This window comes from Oryza sativa, chromosome 6, assembly GCF_034140825.1.
Source record: "Oryza sativa Japonica Group chromosome 6, ASM3414082v1".
NCBI lineage: Eukaryota > Viridiplantae > Streptophyta > Magnoliopsida > Poales > Poaceae > Oryza > Oryza sativa.
Genome location: NC_089040.1, coordinates 29,170,595 through 29,192,587, shown reverse-complemented (window position 1 = coordinate 29,192,587; position 21,993 = coordinate 29,170,595). Strand labels below are relative to the sequence as shown.

The window sequence follows — 21,993 nt, the reverse complement described above, 5'->3', positions numbered from 1 at the left end:
GAGAGAGCAGAAAGAACTTCATAGACGTGATTTGTTCGCTTTCTCTGGAAATCCACTTGAATAAACATCGAGTATTTCTAACACTACTTGCATACAGGCCACGTACGTTTATCACATTGGTTTGCCTATTTCTATCAGGTGCACTGGTAGGACCGAAATTTCAGTGAAAATCTTTTGAAATTTTGAATAAAAATTTGTTAAATTCATAAAAAAACATTTAAAAAGAATACTCAAATATTCGGCCGTAAATTAAAGCAAATATTACCACGGGAGAAATTTCCTTGTGTGGCAGGATGTGGGGCCCACTTGCTCTCCACATTGCCCGCATGTCGTATTCAGATTCATTGTACTAGGTTATGTCAAATACAATTTACGTTGATTTTTTTTTTGACAGATGGAGTATTGCCTAGTGGGTGTGCGTCATTTTCTATAAGCAGCCCTGTGAAATATCACTATCCGTTTGGCCCCATGGATTAGGTCACTACTATGGATGCAGGTGGGACGGGTTCGCGCGGTCTCTTTGAGGCCTGCTTAATCACAATTTTAGTTATTTTCTTATCTACTCTTTTACCAATAGATGGAAAATAAACTAGTATGCAGCCCTGCAGGCGTTTATGCGTCATCTCTATCCAGTACTATAGTAGCCTTCCTACACCGGGCCTTGCTAGCATCTTCACAAGGTCATGCTAGTTCTGGTCCTATTTACTCATTAATTAGTTTACCATTGAATTAGGGTGTGTTTAGTTCGCGAAAAGAAAATTTTTAGTTATCACATCGAATATTTGACCGGATGTCGGAAGGGGTTTTCGAACACAAATGAAAAAACTAATTTCATAACTCGCCTGGAAACCGCGAGACGAATATTTTGAGCCTAATTAATCCGTCATTAGCATATATGTGTTACTGTAGCACTTATGGGTAATCATGGACTAATTAGACTCAAACGATTCGTCTCGCGATTTCCATGTAAACTGTGCAATCAATTTTTGTTTTTATCTATATTTAATGCTCTATGCATTTGTCCAAATATTCGATATGACGTTTTTGGGAAAAAAAATTGGGAACTAAACCAGACCTTATCCACACGCAAAATTATCTCATCCACCTACCCTTCATCACGCAAGAACCTTGCCTCGAACTTATTTAAACTCGCATACAACTTGAGTGAAATGTGCAATTGTATACTGAGTCTTAGCTTCCACCTCCTCGATTTCCCCTCCTTTGTCCTTCGCTAGCTCGCCCTCTAGGCCTCAAGCCCATTTGAGCGACATGGCATGGCAGGTATCTGGAATTACCCAGGCGCGAATTCAGCTTGTGATGGAACACCCTACAGAAACAGTAGCGCGGGGATCTTCCATCACTGTACCAAGAGAATCAGCTGAAGAAGGGCATAGGAACTTGTAAGGTCAAAATGGTACCTGAGATGCTCCTGCAGACATTTGCTTTGAAGCTCCTCCAGACACCTCTGGCTAGCATGGGCAACTGAAATGCTCCTAAAAACATCCACTTTACAGGAGCTTCAAGCTGGATGTCTGAAGGAGCATTTCAGATTTTCAGTTGCACGCCATGTACGTAGGAGGTTCAAATAGATTGAGATCCCAATGAGGCGATTTGTGGCCAAGCTTGCGACGATGGCAGTATCTGGCTGCTAATTAGTTTGTCGAAGCATCCTAGCTAGGTGCATGCTTCACTTGTGCCAAAAAAGAAAAAAAGTTCAGCAAAGAGGCACTATTTCTCATCGCGCTTCAATTTGCTAAAAGAAAGGAGCGATGCTGTTAAGGAATTTTTTATATATCTTGTATACTATTTTTCTGAGATTTAAACGTATGGAAATTATTAATTTACCCCTGGTCAAGGTAAGGCAGAGAGAAAACTAATTTGAATCTAATTTGCACACATATGATGCATCCGATAGATACATAACCTCTGCTCAGGTGTCAATCTGCAACTCTGCAGCTTAGTAATTTTCTGCACCTAATCTCGCCAGTGGAGTACGACCGATTTCAATATTGCCAGAATTTTTTCTTGCGTGATGTACAAACTTTGTCTGATGAATTTGTTCACTGACACTGATCAAGGTAATGGTGAAGAAATTTAGCCTGTCAAGAACAAAAGGCATGCGTAATGCAGGCATGCCTACATGCATGGTCTAACCTGTCTAAAATTATTTTTATATGTAAAACTTAGTACCTCAAAATACCTAAGAGTTTGGTATTTACAGGGTACTTTCTTAATGTCACACCCCAATCCGGCACCGTCGTACAACGGCACCTGACAGGAGCGTGCTGTAGAAAAAACAGCGCGAACCGCTTCCTGCGAAACCGCGATCTCAGTACCAGTCCCAGGACATAGCGCTGGTACCCACGGTGATAAATATGAATCATTGCAATCCTTAAAATAAATAGAGGACTTATTTACCTTAACTTAGGTTGCAACTCAGAACAGCCCGAGAATGCAACCGACGACACGGACGAGGAAACACCAACAACACCAGCAGTAGTGGAACCAACGGACTAACACCCAACACCACAGGCGACGGCTGGTAACCAGGACGAAACCCTACTCCTCACTTCACTTCATCTTCTCTTCAGGGCGGAGGAACTATATATATTTATATAGAGCAAGGGTGAGTACTTTCGTACTCAGCAAGTCACGGGAATTTAGGTGTTTAATGCAAGCTTGGAAGAGAGGCAAGGTTGTTTTGTAAATCCTTTGTTTGAAACCACTTTTGAAATCACTAAGTGATTTATTTCTTTTTAAGTTTGGATCGAAAAGATACTTGCGTCTCAAATCGACTTAAGAGATGCTTTTCAACAACTCAATTGGTAATGTATCGACCTCCCGGGTCAAATCATTACTTATCGGCTCCCAGAGCCATTTTCACTTGATTAATTGGCTCCCAGAGCCTTTTTCATTTTCTCGGACTCCCAGAGTCCAGCTGCCCAGCAGCACAACAAACCGCTTCCACTCGGGAAGCCTAGTCTATGATGCCCGTAGACATCCCGAATCACACAGATTCGTTTCTGACCACTCAGGTGATCCATCTGCCACATAGGCTGATTCTGGTTACGATTCCCACACCACAACAACTTTTCACAAAGTACAGGCAAACAAATCTACGCAACAGGAACCACCTCACATCCGCCCATGACCGTGGGCACGGCTGTTCGAACAGTTAGTTAACCTCTGTAGAGGGGTACACTTTACCCACAAGATACGAACTTATTCCGAACACCCGTCGGTGTCGGAGGTTCGCAACAAAGCCTTTCCCAAGCCGACCCAAGGTTACCTCATGCCACATAGAAGGATCAAATCCTCACATAAATATAGGCCATTTTAGTTTTCACAAATCAAACTCCAACCACCTCGATCGGTAATCTGGCAAGCGTTCTTGCTTTACCAGGAACCCGGGTTGGCTCCAACCGACCCCGCCCCGGCGTTCCCCAACTATTGGTATGCGAGGTTTCCCTGAACCGACTAGTTACTTAGCCAGGGTATCCCATTCCACCTTGTGGTTGCACTTTGATTATGCTCGATGAGTTTCCCACAGGAATCGGTCCTTATATGCGAACACGGGACAACGTCACATTGGCACGGCACCCGCATCGCGAGTTTTCACAAACTATTTTATTTTCAAACACGCCGACACCACGTGTCGGGTTTTCAAGGCTTCTCAAATCCATTTCCCAAGTTTTCGACAATCAACGGTGTATGTGGGATATTTGGTATTCGCGCTCAGAGAGCACGGATACCGAAGTACCACAAGGGTGGAGCGACAAGAAATCAAGGTAGTACAGCCTACAGGAATTAGTGCGACTACTGGGTAGGTTTGTTGGTTTGGCACGCAAACCGAGGCTAAGCAAATTAAGTGTGAGTGATTCTAATAATGCAAGTTGCAAACAAAATAATAATGATTTTTCAATTATAGGAGCAATTGGTCAAAGGGTGACTTGCCTTGCTCAAGATCTTCACGAAGCTTCACGAATCTTCGAGAAATCCTTGATTGATGAAAATCCGCAATCGCAACTATACGCAAACAATCAAAAACCTAAACAAAAGATCAAAAGAAAGACCCTATTTAGACTATTTAGATGGATCTCAATTTTACAGAATTATTGGAAGTGGAACGGGGTCAATCGGAATTACGGATCGGGAGATATGGATTTTCTAAGGTTGAATGAATTTTCTAATCAAAGGAAAAGGATTTAACTAAACCCTTTCTGAAAAAGAAAGAAGGAGGGGCAGATTTCAGACTTTCTCAGGCGCTTGGGCGCGGCCCAAAGGATTTTAGCGGCTCGGCCGAGCCATTGGGCCGGCGCGGCCACGAGGAGGCGGCCCAACAGAAGGGGCGCGGGCGAGAGAGGCCAACCGGGTGGACGGCGGTCCACCACGCAGGGTCCCGGGATGGGGCCCACATGTCGGCGGCTTGTCTCACGGTGGGGGAGGCGCACGCGGGTAGCGGCGCTAGGGTTCGGTGGGGTTGGTGCACCGGGTGGACGGAGAGGAGGTGGGCCCACGTGCTGCCGCACGGCTTGTCGTGGACCGCGAGCACAGAAGGGAAAACGGAGGGAGGGGCCGACCGGATCGGCGTGACCGGGTCAAGCCGACGTGGCTGCCACGTTGGCAAGCGGGAGGAGGCCGAAGGTTGTGCCCGAGATGGACGGCGGACGGCGGCGACATTCACCGGAGCAAGGTGCGACCTCAACGGAAAAAGGAAGCACACCGGGAGGAGGGATGGAACGAGAGGAAGCGAGTAAACGGCTCGGATGCGACGGAGGACGTCCTATGGCGGCGGATTGCGGCGGCGACCGTCGGCGGCGGCAAAAGAGGGGAATCGCCGGTGGTCAACGAGGGTTCGATTCGAGGCGGCGGGAGCATCTCCGGGGCTCGGGGAATCCGTTTCCGTCGTCGGATGGGACGGAGGAGCACCGAGGAGGGCCGGCGACGAGCGATGGTGGTTCGGCGGCAACAATGGCGCGGCAGCGGTGGAGAGTGAAGCGGGAGGGATCGAGAGGAGGAGGGGCTCGGCTGTGGGCTTTATAGGCGCGGATGGGGCTTCGAAGGGAAGGAACCGACATAGGGCGGTCAAGGGTGCGAGCTGGCGGTCGCGCTAGCTCGGCTGGCGCTCACGGGCGCAAGCGGCCAGGCGGTGGCAGAGGAGGTGCGGTGGCTGAGGTTGGGAAAAAGGAGAAAAAGAAGGGGGAAAGGGGAGCTTGACCATGCCGTTTTGGGGAGGGAGAGAAGGAGGATGTGAGAACGAGAGAGAGGGGCACGAGCTCTGTCTCTTGGTTTTGGAAGGATGCGGCATGGAGCATCGGGGCCGGGCGATGACGCTGTGGGCGGTGCGGCGTGGAGCGGCAATGCGCGCCAGGGTTTGACGCGGCGGCAACCGGGCGGTCGGCCACGCGCGAGCGCGCAGGAATGAGCGAAGGCGGTGCGGATTTGAGCGGCGTCGGCGGGAATCGGCGCCGGGGAGAGAGAGCGAACGGAGAGGGAGAGAAAAGGGAGAGAGGCGAGAGCTCTCTTCCTCTCTCAGCTCTGCTGAGCGACCACGTGCGGCGCACGTGAGAGAGAAGGGCAGAGGGGGAGAGATGGGCCGAGGGAGGGGATTCGGCCCACAAACCCGAGGGATGCAAATTAGACTTTTGCTTAGAATTTTAGTTGGAGAGAATTTGGATTGGGATTTGAAATTTGAATCTAAATTGGAGAATTTGCACACAAGGGCTCAAGGAGTCAAGGAGAGGTCAAGGGAGAGGTTCAAAATGAGAATTGATATTTCAGGGAGCGAGGACAAGTATTTGGCGAGGATTCAAGGGAAGAAATTGAGTTTCGGAATTAGATTTTGGAACCTTGAATCGGAATAGAAATCTTGAGGCGGGGGATTTTGATATCGATGAGAGGGGACGACGGGAATTTGAATTGAGATCTTGGCACAACTTAGACTCGCACACAAAGAGAAAAATTTTCGCATATAGGATTTTGCCAAATCTATTATATTATTAAAATAACTTTGAAAGGAGGTACCACGTTCGCTGCGGGAGCTAGAAATTCCCACATTAATCAGAGAAAAAGAAAAGAAAAAAGAAAAGGAGAGTCCAAGTAGAAGTACAATTTAAAATAGCCGAAATTCGGAATTAAAAATAAGGAATATTGAAATAAGTTTCCATATAAGAATCTAATACAAGATTAATCAAAATTAAAAACAAAAATAATATAAAATCCAAAATTAGAAAAGGAAATGAGAGTCCAAGTAGGAATACAATTTAAAAATAGCTGAAATTCGGAATTAAAAATAAGGAATAATAAAAGAAGAGTCCATATAAGAACCCAATACGAGATTAATTAAAATTTGAAATAAAAATAAATAAATCCGAAATTAGCAAAAGAAAATAAAAGAAGAGTTCATGAAGGAATACAATTTAGAATTAGCTGAAATTCAGAATTAAAAATAAGCAATATTGAAAGAAGAATTCATATAAGAACCCAATATGAGATTAATTAAAATTGAGAATAAAAATAAAATAATATCTAAAATTAGAAAAAACTAAAAGAAAATTCAAGTAGGAATACAATTTTAAAACAACTGAAATTGAAAATAAAAAATAAAAACATTAAAAGAACACTATACGATATTAACTAATTTTTTTAAAAAAATTCTGAAATTTGAAAAAGAAACATAAGATTTCAATTAGGAATACAATTTATAAATAACTAAAATTTGTGATAAAAATAAAGATTATTGAAAGAAAAGACCATCTAAAACACATGACGAGATAAATTAAGTAACATGCCTATAAAGGAGTAGAGTGGTAGCGGTTGATACGAGATATAAAAATTGTTAATAAAACACCGAATAGAATCCTAATGACAATTAAAAGGAGGGACGTCAGGCATGCTGTGAAGCAAAAGAGTAAGACGGTTGCCGGGACTTCTAGAAAATAAAAAAAACCCATTGATAATCATATTCAATTTTTAAAATCTCAATGACAATAAAAAGGAGAAGCAGCGGGCGGGGTGTATAAGAGTATAGTTGCAGAGCCGCCAACAGTTGACGGGACTTCTAGAAAATAAAAAATGAATTCAAATGATAGTTATGTACGATTTTTAAAATCATAATAACAACAAAGAGTTGGCGGCGGACGGGCTGTAGAGGGGCATAGTGGCATCGTTTGATGGGACTTCTAAAAGTTATAAAAAATGAAATTACAAGTCCAATTTTTAAAGGTTTGGAACTTCCAAAAAGTAAAAAAAAAACCAATGATAATCATGTTCAATTTTAAAATCTCAATGACAATAAAGAAGGGAGAAAGCGGGCGAGCCGTAGAGGAGTACAATGGCAAAGCCACTGATGGTTTGGCGGGACTTTTAGAAAGTAAAAATGAACCCAAACAATAATTATGTTTGATTTTTAAAATCTCAATGACAATAAAGAGAAGAGACAGTGGACGTGCCGTAGAGGAGTATAATGGCAACGTTTGACGGGACATTTTGAAATTATAAAAATGAAACCCAATGTGACAATAAACTCTAAAAACTTTAAAATCCAATTTTTAAAGGTTCCAAAAAGAATGAATAGAAATAATGGTAGATCGAGCAAGCAAATAAAGAAGGAGATGACATAAGGGGTAGCAATTGGTGTGACTTTTAAAAACTATATAATTAGAAACTTGAGGATGATAAGGTTTCGTCTTTCAAAGTCTTAAGACAATGAGATAACTATTTAATAAATTTTAAGTAAAAATCATACTAAAAAAATATATGATTTTGTTTGGGTGCTAGCCGCGTAATTGTGCAGGCCACCTAGCTAGTTAGTTTTTAACGTTTCGCGAAAAGCGGGGCGTTACACTTAATGACCATGAAATTTCTTTAAATTTAATCTTTAAAGCTCATATCGACTTGCAGTCTGAACATATCCTTTTTTTTTTCTTATTAACGAAAGATAGTGCATTTGAATGATTAGGAATGCTTTAACTCTTTGCACCCAGTAAGTGTATGTAGTACATATTGGTACGTGCGAAAACCATCACTTGTCTATCTACTTTGTCTTCACTCCTCTATGCTCTCTCGCTCATCTTTGCTCCCATCATTTTAAGAGCAATTTTATAGTTTTTAGGAGGTACCACTTTTTCTATTGTAAATTTAGTACCTATATACTATGAGGTACTAAATTTTACACTAATTTTTTTAACTCATGATACCTACTCAAGAACAGTAAAATTGCTATCATTTTAAACCTCAAACCCAACGAAACCCAGCTACCCAGTCATTTTATTCACATGCATTATTCCTCCTAAGCTATCCTACCCTCCATTACCAGGAGAATGCATCATGTTTAGATGCCTTGTTCTTCTTCTTCATCCTCCATTTTCTTTGCTGATCAGCTCGTTGATCAGCTAAAATCCACTGGCTTTTGGCATGGGAGTTGTCAGGAGATACAGATGCATGAGCATGTCACGATCAAGCTAGGATCAAATGGAACATTCATAGCCATGGTTCGTTGGCTTTCAGAGTGATACAACTGGAACAAGGATTTAACCTTATCATTGCCGGGCTCTACACTGGAGACATGAGCACATAGATGGAGCATTCAACAAGATACAAGGGAGTTTGTCGCAGCGATCTGTTGGCATTCAGCATTCTGGGGAAGGCCATTCGAATAAACTGCCAGCACGCGGCAGTCATTCCGAAGCAATTGGAATTCTCGAGGTTCCGATTGTCCCCTACCTTGGGATCAGTCGTTGAACAGTGTTTGATATTCCAAAACCATGAAAAAGAGTTGTTGTTTTTTTAAAAAAAATCCTACTAGCTTTATTTTAAAAGGGGGTGAAAATGATGCACTCAACTTACACACCACCATACACACTTATCCATATGTGCACACGCTAATTATTAGATAGCCCATGATAGGCCTGAACGAGAACATGATGTGTCGATAACTTTACACGGCTGCAGATTTGATTTTTCTGGACGAGCCCCCATTATGCAAACGAGCCATAAGTCCAACGCCTACAAAACTCAGTCTCACCCACCTACCTTTATACACAACAACCTTAGAATTTTTATATTTTAGACCTTCTTGAAAACTTATTATTAAAAAAAAACTTATTCCAGAAATAAATCCTTCTTACGGCACCAACATCATTGGAGCCAAGGTCCAATATGACTCTATTTGTAAAATAAATTTTCAAAAAGATCAAATATGTAAAAAAGATCCAGCATAGCAACCTCTAGTCTCTCAACCTTATTTACATTTCCACCAACTTAAGTGAGCTGTGTAGTAGGGTCTTGTTTCACCTCTGAATTTCTTCATCACTGTCCTCCTCCTTCGCTGGCTTATCGATCTGTCAGTCAGCCCATATTAGTTCTGCACGGGAGGCATTGGGAATCACTAACTTACTAGGAGGTTGTTGGATCTTCGTCCTCTTCATCATCACAAAATGTTAACAGCGCAATTGCAAATGTATTGGTTTTGAGATCAGAAATCCATCACCAAGAACAAAGAACATATAGCTATTTACTTTTCAGTTCACTCGATCATGGAGCTAATCACTAACCAGCTTGCCAATCGGCATGGGAAGCACCAGGACAAGCAAATATGCTGGACAAGCAAATGTTAAGGAACAATTTTTCATTTGGTTGCTTTTAACTGTCAGTGGTAGGTACATAGAGGCAACCAGATGTGTCTGGTCAGCAGTTGAAGACATCTTGCAAAATTGTTCCACTAGGTACGGTGGATGGCGGCTTTGATTTGTCGTACACTCATATGTTCCTTTCTCTTCGCGTCGGTGGTGAATGATTAGTAATTGCAGCAACGAGAAGAGGAGAATATGAATAATCTGGTTGATAGTATTAATTAATGTGTAAATTGTTGTTTGATTTTTTTTCTTAGTTAAAATTCTTAAAGTTTGACTAAGTTTGTAGAAAAATATACTGATAGTTTTAATACAAAACAAGCATATTATCAAAATAAATTCAATGTTAAATTTAATAGAACTAATTTAGTATCGTAGATGTGCTAATTTATTCTATAAATTTAGTCAAACGTAAAGAGTTTTAACAAAAAATAAAGTCAAATGATCTATAATATGAAACGAAGGAAATAATAACCTATCAGCATAATACATTTCATTTTCTTGTCATTTGAAGCCTGAATTACTCATGCAAAACTCAGTCTCACCCACGTACCCATTGTATTATACACAGCAACCTTAAATTTTTCACATTTTAGACTTTCTTAAAAACTTATTTTACAAATAAACCCCCTAAAAACTTATTGTGGAAACAGATCCTCTTCGCAACACCAACATCATTAGTGCCATGGTCCAATATGACTCTATTTGTAAAAATAAACTTTTAAAAAGATCTAATATGTAAAAAATCCAGCACAACAACCTCTGGTCTCAAAACCTTATTTACATTTCCACTTACTTTAGTAAGATGTGTAGACTGTAGTAGGGTGGGTGGGTCTTCTTTCTCCTTTCAATTTCTTCATTATTGTCCTCCTCCTCCGCTGGCATATCGGTCTATCTATCAGCCCATATTGGTCCGGAACGGGAGGCATTGGAAGTCACAAAGGCACTATCTTTAGTTTGCAGTGAAGATTGATGTGCTAAAGAAGCTGTGGGTTGTTTGCTTTATGTAGGCAGTAATCATGAGAAAGGATTGCAGATGCAACTTCAGATAGATCGAGATACACTGCAGACGAGACAAATCAAATGAATTGCACAATGTGATTGGTGGGCAAGCATGTTCTGAAGGATTGTGGTAAGTTTTTGGCTGAATGCCTGTAGCATATACTACCTACCAGGGTTCACATTATCGCTGAAACATGGACCGAAATTTCCAAAATTCGGGTTTATTAGTGGATACCGAATTGGCTTTTTCTAATTTTTCATGCGTGGCACTATGATCTTTGACTGCCTACATGATTATTTGCACTTATCCTGGTCATTTACATATTATATATGTTTTTTATACCAAATGCTTTAAATACAATATAGTTGATTTCCACAAATTGAGCCAATTTTTTACAGATTTTGTCTGAAATTTTTTTTCTTATCGTTAATAAAATTATGATATTTTCGATAATCCCATTTATCGGTGTCCCCTAAATTTTTTTTCATATCGATAATTCAAACCCTGCTACCTACTCGACCAAAAACCAATTAAAGAGTTAACTATAAATAAACAATATTATCAAAAAAATTTCACGTGTCATGTATAAACCTTGTCTGAGATCTGAACAGGCAGAAATTTACTCCATTGGATCAAAGGTCTACCGGAGAGAATCAGCTCTTCAAATGAATTGAAATACTTGTCTTGACTGTAATATGCACGCAATTTTGCATGTTCATGTAAATCTGTAGCATCGAAGCATGATGTCACCAGTGAAGTATACGTCTCATATGTAGGCATATACTAGTTCACACCTCTCTTAACACAACACGTCAGACTAAGTGGAAATGGAAATATAGAAGGCAAAATTGGTTATATAGCATTGGAAGTTTACGTTTTTGATTTTATAGTATCTACCGGTTTGCTTTATGACATGGAACAAAAAGAAGGATATGGCAACATCGTTTCATTTGCTTTCTTTCTGAAGCAATGGGATAAATTTGCCATGGTCATTAATTCAGCATTCTCTGAACATAAGACTAGTAGACATACGAGACATCAACGATCAGATGCGCAGCTTCATGAACATCTCAAGCGCAGTACATTTCGCCGCTGTGTTGGCATGAATTTCAAGTTGGGCTAGCTATATATTTATCGATAAGTTTTCTTCTATAAATTTGATAGATATATATAAGTATAATAGTATAATACAATCGTGATTTGGGTATACCTCCACTGTTTGGGTATAAATTTGAGTATACCTTCACTGTTTGGCCATTCATCGCCCGAGTCTTATTTCCTCCTCTTCCTCAGCCCTATAGTACTTTAAGTCCATTTTTTTTAGAAAAGGGTTTTTTAACCCAGCCTCTACATGCAACCGGATACATGTAGTCTTTTTAAACTAGGAACTTAATATATCAAACAGGAAACTTAGCTCTCAAATAACCCAATCTGAAATTCGCTTCTATGTAAATTTAAATTTAGGACCTTTAGGTAATACTCAAATTACTGCAACCACTAAACTACTTTAAACCCAAATATGTAAGTTTAAATTAGAATGAGGCGATGGTTGCTGCGTGATGAAGAAGTAGGTGGGTGAGGGTAACTTGAGTGAGATGTGCAGTAGGATAAATGGTAGGTCTCTTTCCTCCTCTTCTCCTCAGCTTCTTCCTATTTTTCCTTCAAGGACTCTTCACGATGTCTATGCTTCAAGCCCAAATAGTCTAACAATTGGTATGGGAGGTATAGGGAGTAACTAAGGCACAAATTTTTTTTCTGTTAGAAGTTGGGAGGGCATAGTGAGCTCTGTCCTTCCTGCATTATCTGTTCGGGGAATTGGCGGAGGAAGGAGACTGAAACTTAGAACGTCTTCAGGAATGGGAACGACTGTCAGCGGCAGAAGCATCCTAGCACAAGCAGCTTCAAATACAAGGAGATGTATGGTAGAAACTACAAACCTCTAGTGTCACCGTTGGCCAACCTGCCAAAGTCGACCACCATTTGTTTGCTTGTTTCTCGATGCATGCCAAGTGCACACTCATTTGTGCATGAAAACAGAACAATTCAGCTTCAAAGAAGCAGACATGTTCAACGAAATTTCGTATGTCATGTATAAACTTTGTCTGAAATATAGAAATTTTCCACTCCTCATTAAGGTCTGATAGAGAGAATTAGACCTTCCACGCATACATGCATAAACACATGACCTTAGTGCCTTACTAATCACAACTATTGTACACGAATTATCAGGTCGATCTGCAAATTCTGCAGCTTGGAAAGTGGTAGTAACTTCCTCCACCTAATCTTGCCAGTGTAGAATGTGATGAGCATGTATCACTTCTCTTCACTCCCTATATGTTCTCATCTACCTTACTCCTGCATTTTGAGCTTGAATCGGTCATTCAGGTACTCAGTTATTTACAGTTTATACACACATGTATTTACAGTTTACACATCCTTCTCTTAGCATTGGCTCCCCTCTCTATTCGGCACATTCTTTCTTCTCCTGTCCTCCATTGCTGGGAGGATGTATAATTTTGCATGCATGTATGCCCTCTTCGATCTTCATCCTTCTCTCTCTTTTCAATTGGATAACTCGTTGATTTAGGCCATACTAGTTTGGAATGGAAGGAATCGAGAGACATAAGGAGCTGCCTCGTCGCGTCACCTAAGAATCCACCGATTGATTAGCAGTGGTTTTTTTTAGCCGGGACGGCCCAAGGCAGGCTGCCCAAATTGTATTAAGGATCAGGAGAGGTTATGAAAAGTTTTACAAATCGACATTAAACAGTCGAGAAGAACAGAAAGAAAAGGAAAAACGAAGCAAACCGCCAAAGGCGGGACCTTTAGCCGACTTCTCTCAAAATGTTGGCCTCTCTCCACACTACAACTTCATCTTTGATATCTCTGAAGAGTTCTAACGCCGTTCGCGTTTTCTGTTCAAAAATTCTGAAGTTGCGCTCTCGCCACACAAACCAGCAGATTAGGAGACAGAGGGAATCAAAAGCACCCCTGGATCTCGTCTGAAAACAGCTTCTGGCCTTCATCCACCAATCTGCGAACTCCCAGTTGTCTTCCCCAGGTAGGGGAAAGGATGTTCCAATCCATGTTCTCACTAAACCCCAGACCCTGTTTGAGAAAGGGCACTGAAGCAGCAGGTGGTCACAACTCTCTTGATCACCATTGCAAAGGACGCAACCATCTTCATGCAGCCAACCTCTTTTTTGCAGATTATCCGCAATCAAGCATCTCCCCTTAGTGATGAGCCACATAAAGAACTTGATCCTGGACGGGCCCCTTGTTTGCCAGATCAATTCCGCGCTTTGGGACTTCACCTGCGCGGCAAAGAAGAGCTCATACACAGATGCCGTGCAGAAAGTCCCATTGGAAGTTAGTCTCCATCTGATGGAATCGTCGACATCATCCTGTAGCTGCACCTCCTGAATTTCATCCCACAGGTTCAGATACTCTGATAGCGCCGCCGCGGAGAGTGACCCACGGATGTCGCGCACCCAGCGATGCTGTCTGAGCGCCTCCACCACAGTCAGCTTCGATCTGCCCAGGTAAGTGAAGAGCGTGGGCGAGGAAACTGAGATGCAGCCCCTCGGCAACCAATTTTCCCTCCAAAAATCGGTATCTTTCCCATCCCCCACCTGAAAAACCGCCATTTATTGGAACAGACCATTGATGTCGTTTGTCGGGACTGATCAAGTTAAACAGGGTCCACGGCCTTCCTTTTTGCTCCAACTGCCTAACAAGCCGTTTCATCCGCAGGGCTTGACCAAAGAGGTCTAGATTTTTTACTCCCAAACCCCCGCATTCCACCGGACCGCAGACAGCATCCCACGCCACTAAGCAGTGTCCACCATTGACTTCTTCTTGCCCTTTCCACAGAAACGCCCGACACTTCTTGTTGAAATCCTTGATTGCCCACCTTGGCAGAATGAGCACAGACATGAAGTGAACTGGCAAGGCGGTAAGCACCGATTTGATCAAACGCAGTCGGCCGTCAGGAGAAAGCAGTTTAGGCTTCCAACCGACCACTTTCTTTGACAGCCGGTCCAGAATTGATTAGCAGTGGTTTCTTTGCTTTAATTTCTCCTGAAGATTGCTGAGCTGAAGAAGCGCATGTAAGAGTACAAGAATCTTTGAAGCCCGAAATGTTAGGGGGCCCTGAAATAAAAGCGGCATTCGGATTTCCTATACTACTTGAGAAATAAATATCTTAAGATTCCCAGAAGTTCATCGGAGAAGAACCATACGAATGAGACGACGAGTTTCCCCGTGCCATGGAGTATTTATGTACTCAGTACTCACTGTTTTTTTTCTTTTCAGTTTGTTTTTTCTGCTGCTCCTTCCCCTGTACATTGGTTCCTCGCTATTTTGGGAATACGCAAGATGCGCATCTTTGTATTAAGAGAAATAAAGATTATTTACAGAGTTTTGAAAATGAAAATAAAGAAGGGGACAGGGTACCGGATGGACAACAAAATCTAAGGCCTAATCTCCTATAAAATTTTGCGACCGCCACTCCGTGGTCGGTAGAGGTAACTCCAGCATGGCCGCGTTCGCTAAGCGCCAAAAGCTCGGCCTCGGCCGCCATCACCTTTGCCACTTAGACCCAGGTCTTTTGCTGTTGGTTGAAGACCCTGTTGTTCTGCTCCTTCCAAATAGTCCAAGCTATCAAAGGTGCAATGGTGTCAAATCCTCGTCGCTGAGCTTTGGCAACCTTCACTCTCTTGTCACAAAGCCATAAGAGGAAGGAGGGTTCGTTGAATGGCAGTATGTCCGACAAACCAATTGCTCGGAGTGCGAACCACCACAGTTGACGTGACTCCGGGCATGCGACCAGGAGATGATCAATCGTCTCGTCACCTTGATCACACAGGACGCACCGATCAGGATGTGGTAAACCCCGTCTCCGCAAACGATCGGCCGTCCAACATCTGTTTAGTGCCACTAACCACAGGAAATAGCGGCATCGGGGCGGTGCTAATGACCCCCAGATAGGCTTGTCCTGGAATTGGACCCTCCCCACAAACATGGACTGATAAGCTGAGCGAGCTGAGTATTCTCCTGACGACTCCCATCTCCAGATGATTGAATCCGACTCTTCCGATAGGGCATCCAAGGATTGCAAAGATGTCCACAAGCTAAGGTACTCTAGGATAGCTTGGATTCCCAAAGCCCCAGATATATCCCGGATCCATGTTCTACCTTGGAGTGCTTCGCGAACCGTCCTGCAATTCCGCGTTCTTGCTGCGACCGCTGCATGCACAGCCGGCGCAAGGGTGTAGATTGATGACCCTTGGATCCAGTTGTCTTCCCAGAAGAGCACGTCTCTTGGAACGTAGAGGCCGGATTTTATTTAAATCCATTATTAGAAAAACATTGGTTCCTCAATTGCTCTCTTCAGTTTTCTTCTCTAACAGCTTTTTAGTTGTGCTGTATCCAATGCAACAAAAAAATGTTGAGCAAACCTAGTCAGCTAGTCATTCCATGAAAATGATTACTAGGCATACACGAGAAACACAAACATAAAACACCTGTGAAATATGAGTCGGGATCATGAAAGTAATTAAGCGACAAATCTGAAGGGATCCATCTAAACTGAAAAAAATTATCGGTGCTAACCTACGCTTCACTAACCTGAACTTTTATTTGAATGGATACTTGAAGACTGAAAAAGAGCAACTACCTCCAGCTAACCTTGTCCATAATCCATGCTCTCTGTACCAAAATGCATCAATTTCCTTCTACTCCAGAATTTTAGAGCAATCCTGAGATTTTAAGCCTGAAGAATCCACCCACCCAAATTTACACACCAACCTAGATAGTCTCTCATCTCGCATTCTCACCTCTTTATATACAGTTGTTCCTTGCCATCCTTTCATGAGTTTCATCCGTCGCAAGAAGGATTCATGCAAGAAATGACTAAATGAGCAGAGATGATGTTCCTCTTCTTCTTCCTACTCCTTTTCGCTGAAATCACCCAGCATATTCAAATCCAATTGCTTTGGCTTGATGACATGGGAGGTACCGGGAGATAGGACAGCCCAGAATTCTTTCAACTCGCTGAAGATTTAAGAGATGAAGTAGGCAGCGATTTGCTTGAAGAAGTACTTTGAGAGTAGCATGTTGTGGGGGTTCCAATTCAAGCTTTGGGCGTGTCTTGATTCACGGCCTCACTGCAACTGAGCTGCTCAAGCAACCTCAGACTGCTTGAAGACACAAAAGCTGCATGTTGTTGATTCCAAACTAGTAGGTTGTATCAACAGCGCTTACATGCCGAGTGGCGAATTTGAGACAAGAGGTAGTAGCATGAAATCAATTCAATCACTCAGGTATCTTGGCCTCTTGGGAAGAAGAAAGAACTGAAATGAGTAGCAAATTAAATGCAATCAAAGATATTACAAAACTAAATTGTGAAGGAAAATACAAATTTGGATAATGAAGTCATGGCCTTTTTAAAGATAATGAACTGAAATAAATGACTGACATAATCACAGTCATAGTGTACTTAACTCAACTTTAATTAATATGCATGCTCAGAGTGATACATTGATCTGCAGCCTGAACATTCAGAGCAAACCCCTCTGAACCAGATTCTCCGAGCGCAATACGCTTCGTTGAACGCCATGCTCTTGTGGAAAAAAAATGAACTCATCCGCCCATCTCATCTACCGAGCGATGTTCCGGTGTTCTCTACTGATAGTATTGTGCTATCAGTATTATTAGGGGTAATTAGTTATTTACTAATACCATGATTAGGAGTAACTATCATTTATGTTTTTGGGGGGCTAATTCGATCTATGGCCTTCATTGTGCTGGCATCGCTCATATTCCATAAAAATCCAAAAAACAATGTTTAGTCACTGCGAAATAGCAATTATACCCTTCCGCACATATTTTTCTTGGACAATAATGTCCCTCCATGTTTTCACTACCACTAACTGAGGTGGTAATATAAATAGATCCAAACCATTCAATGAAATGAGATCAATGGTTCAGATTGCTTTCTACTACTAGCAGAGAGCAAAGTAGTGGGGCTCTGTACCTACCATCGTTACTCGACTCATCAACCTCACCCCCAACCTTATATAAACTTGCATATGGCTTGAGTGAGATGTACTGCAGTAGGATGCTGGATCTTCTTCCTCCTCCTTCTCCTCAACTTCACTATTTCATCATTCTCCTTCGCTGGCTCGTCCTCAAACCCATTAGTTCCGGCATGGAAGGTATTAGGAGTTACCAAGTTGCTAACGCCACCGGTGACACAAAATGAGAAGACAGAGCAAGCACAAGAACTTTGGGTGCCAGTATTCAGAGAATCGGCTGAAGAACTGGGCGAACACAAGGAACGTCTGCACATCCCTACGAACATCCTGAGGACAATCAAAGAGGAACAAAAGCTCTGGTTTTCAGCAGGGGCAAAGAATCTTCCAGAGTTACATCCGTTGGGAGAACAACGCTCAACGCTCAAATCTGAGGTCTGGGAACGACTATAACTCCCAAACCATGTAAAATTTTTCTGTACTCCGTTACTCCTTCTTCATCAATATATGAGGCGAAGTTCTTGTCTTCCTTTTTTAAAGAAATGAAGGTCTGCACACCTACGCAAGCATTTTGCTCCAAACGCTGCTCCAAATACATTGAGATACATGATATGATCAACCACCTCGATGAGATGATTAGAACATCTGTTTGTTTCTCAGCTGCATGTTGAGTGTGCACTCATTCAGCATTCTGGAGTCCAACAAAGGAAAAATACTGAATGTGGCTTGTTCAAAACTTTGTCTGAAATTTGAAATTTACAGAAATTTAATCTCCACTCTAATTTGCATGCATCATACTAGCTTTCTCGGGTCTATCTGTAGAACGGAAAGTATAGGGCTGGTTTTGATTAGAACCAATATTCACCCTACCAAAATTTTGGTAACTTTAATAGTACCACATGGATGTTTGGTTTAATGCTAAACTTTTACCCATGTTTGTACAAACCCTGCCCTAGTAAAAATTTGATAGTGCAAAAGTTTCGGGGATTTCCATACTTTTTTGCATGAAATATTTGAAAATTTACCAAATTTGACTGAATTTGAATAAACTTTGACCAAGTTTTAAAAAACAGAAAAAAACACGAAAAATTCGGCCAAGATATTTGCTTTCTAGAGGTAGACAAAATTATGGAAATTTCGGCCAAGATATTCTCGTCACTCCTGATCTCTCCTAGGGACGTGATGTAGATGGGTTTTCAAAAGTGAGTTGAAAAATGTTTGAAAGAAAACAAAAATACAAATAAAGGGAAAATGATTCTATTTAAAAATAGGCATGTGTATAAACTCTGTGCATATAAGTATATGTGTAGAAACTTTTAATATAGCAACATTTTGTATATAACATTTGAATCCGAATCCATATCTAAACTTGAATTGGGCATATAATTTTAGGTGTATAAACTTAATTACATAAATTTTAACTTTAGATACATAAACTTTGTGTATGCGCGGTGACAAGAAAGGGAAAAAAAGGGGGAGGGATGACCTAACATCGTGCGCTCCACCGCACATGTGACCGATCACTAAATAGTAAGTTTTTTGGAGTTCATATCTACTAATTTACTCTCATCTCCTACTACTCAACAGTATGCATGTATCAAGGACGTCGATGACATACAAGGTGCACAAAACCGATTGTCCCTTCTAAATCAGACGCCTTGTTCCTTTCACCTTGTCCACTAGATTATTGAAACGAATTATACTCATGTATCAAAAGGTAGTTTTCTTAAAACAAACACTTGCTACTGTATTGCTTACACACTTATAAGTTGTTAAGTTTATTTCTTAAAATATTTAAATTATCACTATAATTTTAAGTAGATAATCCATAACAATAATCCATCCAACAATCTAAATCAAACTAGGAAAGTCCAGAAGAGCACGATTTACGAGGAGGTAGGCGATCGCCGGTGACACGAGGAGGAGGCAGTTATCACCGGCGGCATAGCACAACCGTCATCACACCAGTGACCAGTCCCACACATCAATTTAAGCACGATCGACCAAACCACCAACCGGCCAGCCATTTCCAATACTTAGCTCGTTTTCACCGGATGTGTCCACTTACATATATTCCCCCCTCATCATCTCATTTCACTCCCTTTATTTACACCTCTTCATTGCTATCCTTCACTCCATTGCAGGGAGGATATATTACATGCCTTAGTAGAAAAGTAGAGATATATGCTTGGGTCCTCCTCCTCCTCTTGGCCTCCTCTTCTTCTTCCTTCTCTTTCGTTTAGGTTTAGCTAGGCCCCCGGGTGATCTAACCCATCATCTGTAGTTTGGCATGAGAGGGATCAGGCGAGTGAGAAGCACTCAGGAGTAGTCTTTGATCAATGTCAGCTTTCTCATCAGCTGTCGACAAGTTATTTGAAGCGGTCTGAGATTCAAATGAAGAAGCATAAGCATACTCGAGTCCTCGACCACTGATAGTCTATGGGTTTCAATGAGAGAGATGTGCATTTTACTCAGATTGAGTTGCATAGGGACCTTAAATATATGAATTCCACGGGGTGCCGTGAGAATGTAGCTGTGCACCCATCTATGCAACAAAAACATTGCCCCTAAGAAGCGCAACATCAAGTGCTTTATGAGAAGTAGCTACTGCTGGAGAAAATCTTCTTTGTGCCGTTGGATCTTGCCAGGAATTTAATCTACTTGAAAATTATGCCATCATAATCTCTACTTCTTCATTAAGATAATGCTAAAGAGAAACTAATCCTTAAGAGTGGAAGAAAAAGCTTCACAAAAAATTACAGACAGGGACTAAGATAATGAGAAGCGTAACACTGGCATGTTAACAAAGCCTCATTGTCTGATTGTCTCTGTCTCATCATCACCTCTTTATTTACAGTTCTTACTTGCCATCCTCCCATCAATCGTAACAACGATTCATGCATGTCACAAGACAAAATGTGCAGAGTTGTTGTGTCTCTTCTTCCCTCCTCCTTCTCTTAGATAGCTCACCGCCTCGCCGCCATCAAAACCCAATTGTTTTGCCCTAATGGCATAGGAGGTACCGGGAGATAGGAGTGCCCCAGTCTGTTCTTCCAAGCAGATTCAACTGCACTTCGAAGGTTGGAAATTCTAGAGGTTTCACATGAAGCTTTGGATGTGTTGATTTCTCGGCCTTAACAGCAAATTGAGTTGCTCAAGTATGATACGACGATGAAGAATTCAATAGCTAAGGATTGTACAACATGTAAGAGAAGCAGTAACATATGAAATCACTGGCTTGTAACTTGTGCGGAAAAAAGAACTTCACCAGTCACCAGATAAGTAAATTAGTTCAACCAAGGAAAGACTATCTAAAACGAAATTATTAACGCAATAAATACAAGGTTAGCATATGTGCCTTGAGGTGAAAGTGTTGATTGTTGTACCCTCTGTTAAATATGTGATCCGAATTTCGGGCCCACAATATATTCGGATTAGTTATCTAATAGGACTCTACTTTATAGAATTAGTTTCCTATTATGGCTCTTAGATTTCTGCTATATATATCCCTTGTAAGCCGCACGGGAAGGGTGCGACAGCCCAATGTATCCCCTGCGTTTGTATCCAATTCCTCTATAGTGATCATTGCCAGTCGGCGCCTATGGTTTTTTCCCTCAAGGATTTTCCACGTAAAATTCGTGTCTCCGTTGTGCATCTATTTTCATAACAAGTGGTATCAGAGCATTGGAGATCGATCTACTAATCACACAGCCACCGGTGTGATTTTTCGGATCGGAGTATATATCGATCTAATTGGCCTCGTCGTCGACGCCGCCGGGGAAGGAGCAGCAGCGCACGTCGCGGAGAATCGGCCGCAGCAGCAACGCGTCGTCATCGTCGCAGAAATCAATTCGGTGAGATTGAATCACCGGTGAAGCAAACCCGAAGCGGTGTCGACCAGATCTATTTAAGCAGGTGCTCCAACACATCGATCTGAATCACGTCCATCAAGCAACGCAGGAGAAAATCAGAAGCAGCAGCAGGGTTGAAGCCATTGATCTATTCCGCACGCATCCCGAGGAAGGAGAAAAGTCCAAGCCTTCAGTAGCCTTCTCGGTTCTGTTCATGTGAATTAAATTTCATGTTGGAATTGTTACGTGCACACGCCCTTCGCACCAGGGATTTAAGCCTTGCATTGTTTTGGTTCTGTTCAGGGGAACACAAATTCACGTTCCAAATTGCTATATTCACAAGCCAGTCTACCAGGAGGTTCTGCACGGAGATCAACTTCGTTTTATGCACCCAGAGTGTTTCGCGTTTCTGTTAAGGTTTGACAAATTGTACCAGCAGATTCAGGATTTTATTCCCAAGGTGAGTTAGAAGT

The 21,993-nt window shown here is 41.9% G+C and overlaps 1 protein-coding gene and 1 long non-coding RNA gene across 3 annotated transcripts; both read right to left on the bottom strand.

Annotated features, from left to right (window-relative positions):
* Positions 1–1,076: 1,076 nt before the first annotated feature.
* Positions 1,077–5,481, bottom strand: LOC107281373 (uncharacterized). 2 transcript variants are annotated; one of them, XR_010741851.1, is made up of 3 exons: positions 2,419–5,481; positions 1,419–1,685; positions 1,077–1,327 (listed from the first exon to the last, which is right to left on the bottom strand). It is a non-coding gene; the product is annotated as an uncharacterized lncRNA (long non-coding RNA). The 2 variants fall into 2 exon arrangements; XR_001546693.3 differs by having other exon boundaries at positions 1,419–5,481.
* Positions 5,482–13,614: 8,133 nt separating this feature from the next.
* LOC107277565 (uncharacterized) lies at positions 13,615–14,282 on the bottom strand. Its single transcript, XM_015786934.1, has 2 exons — positions 13,950–14,282; positions 13,615–13,743 (listed from the first exon to the last, which is right to left on the bottom strand). Exons 1-2 carry the CDS (start codon positions 14,280–14,282, stop codon positions 13,615–13,617), a joined length of 462 nt encoding a protein of 153 aa, XP_015642420.1.
* Positions 14,283–21,993: the final 7,711 nt, after the last annotated feature.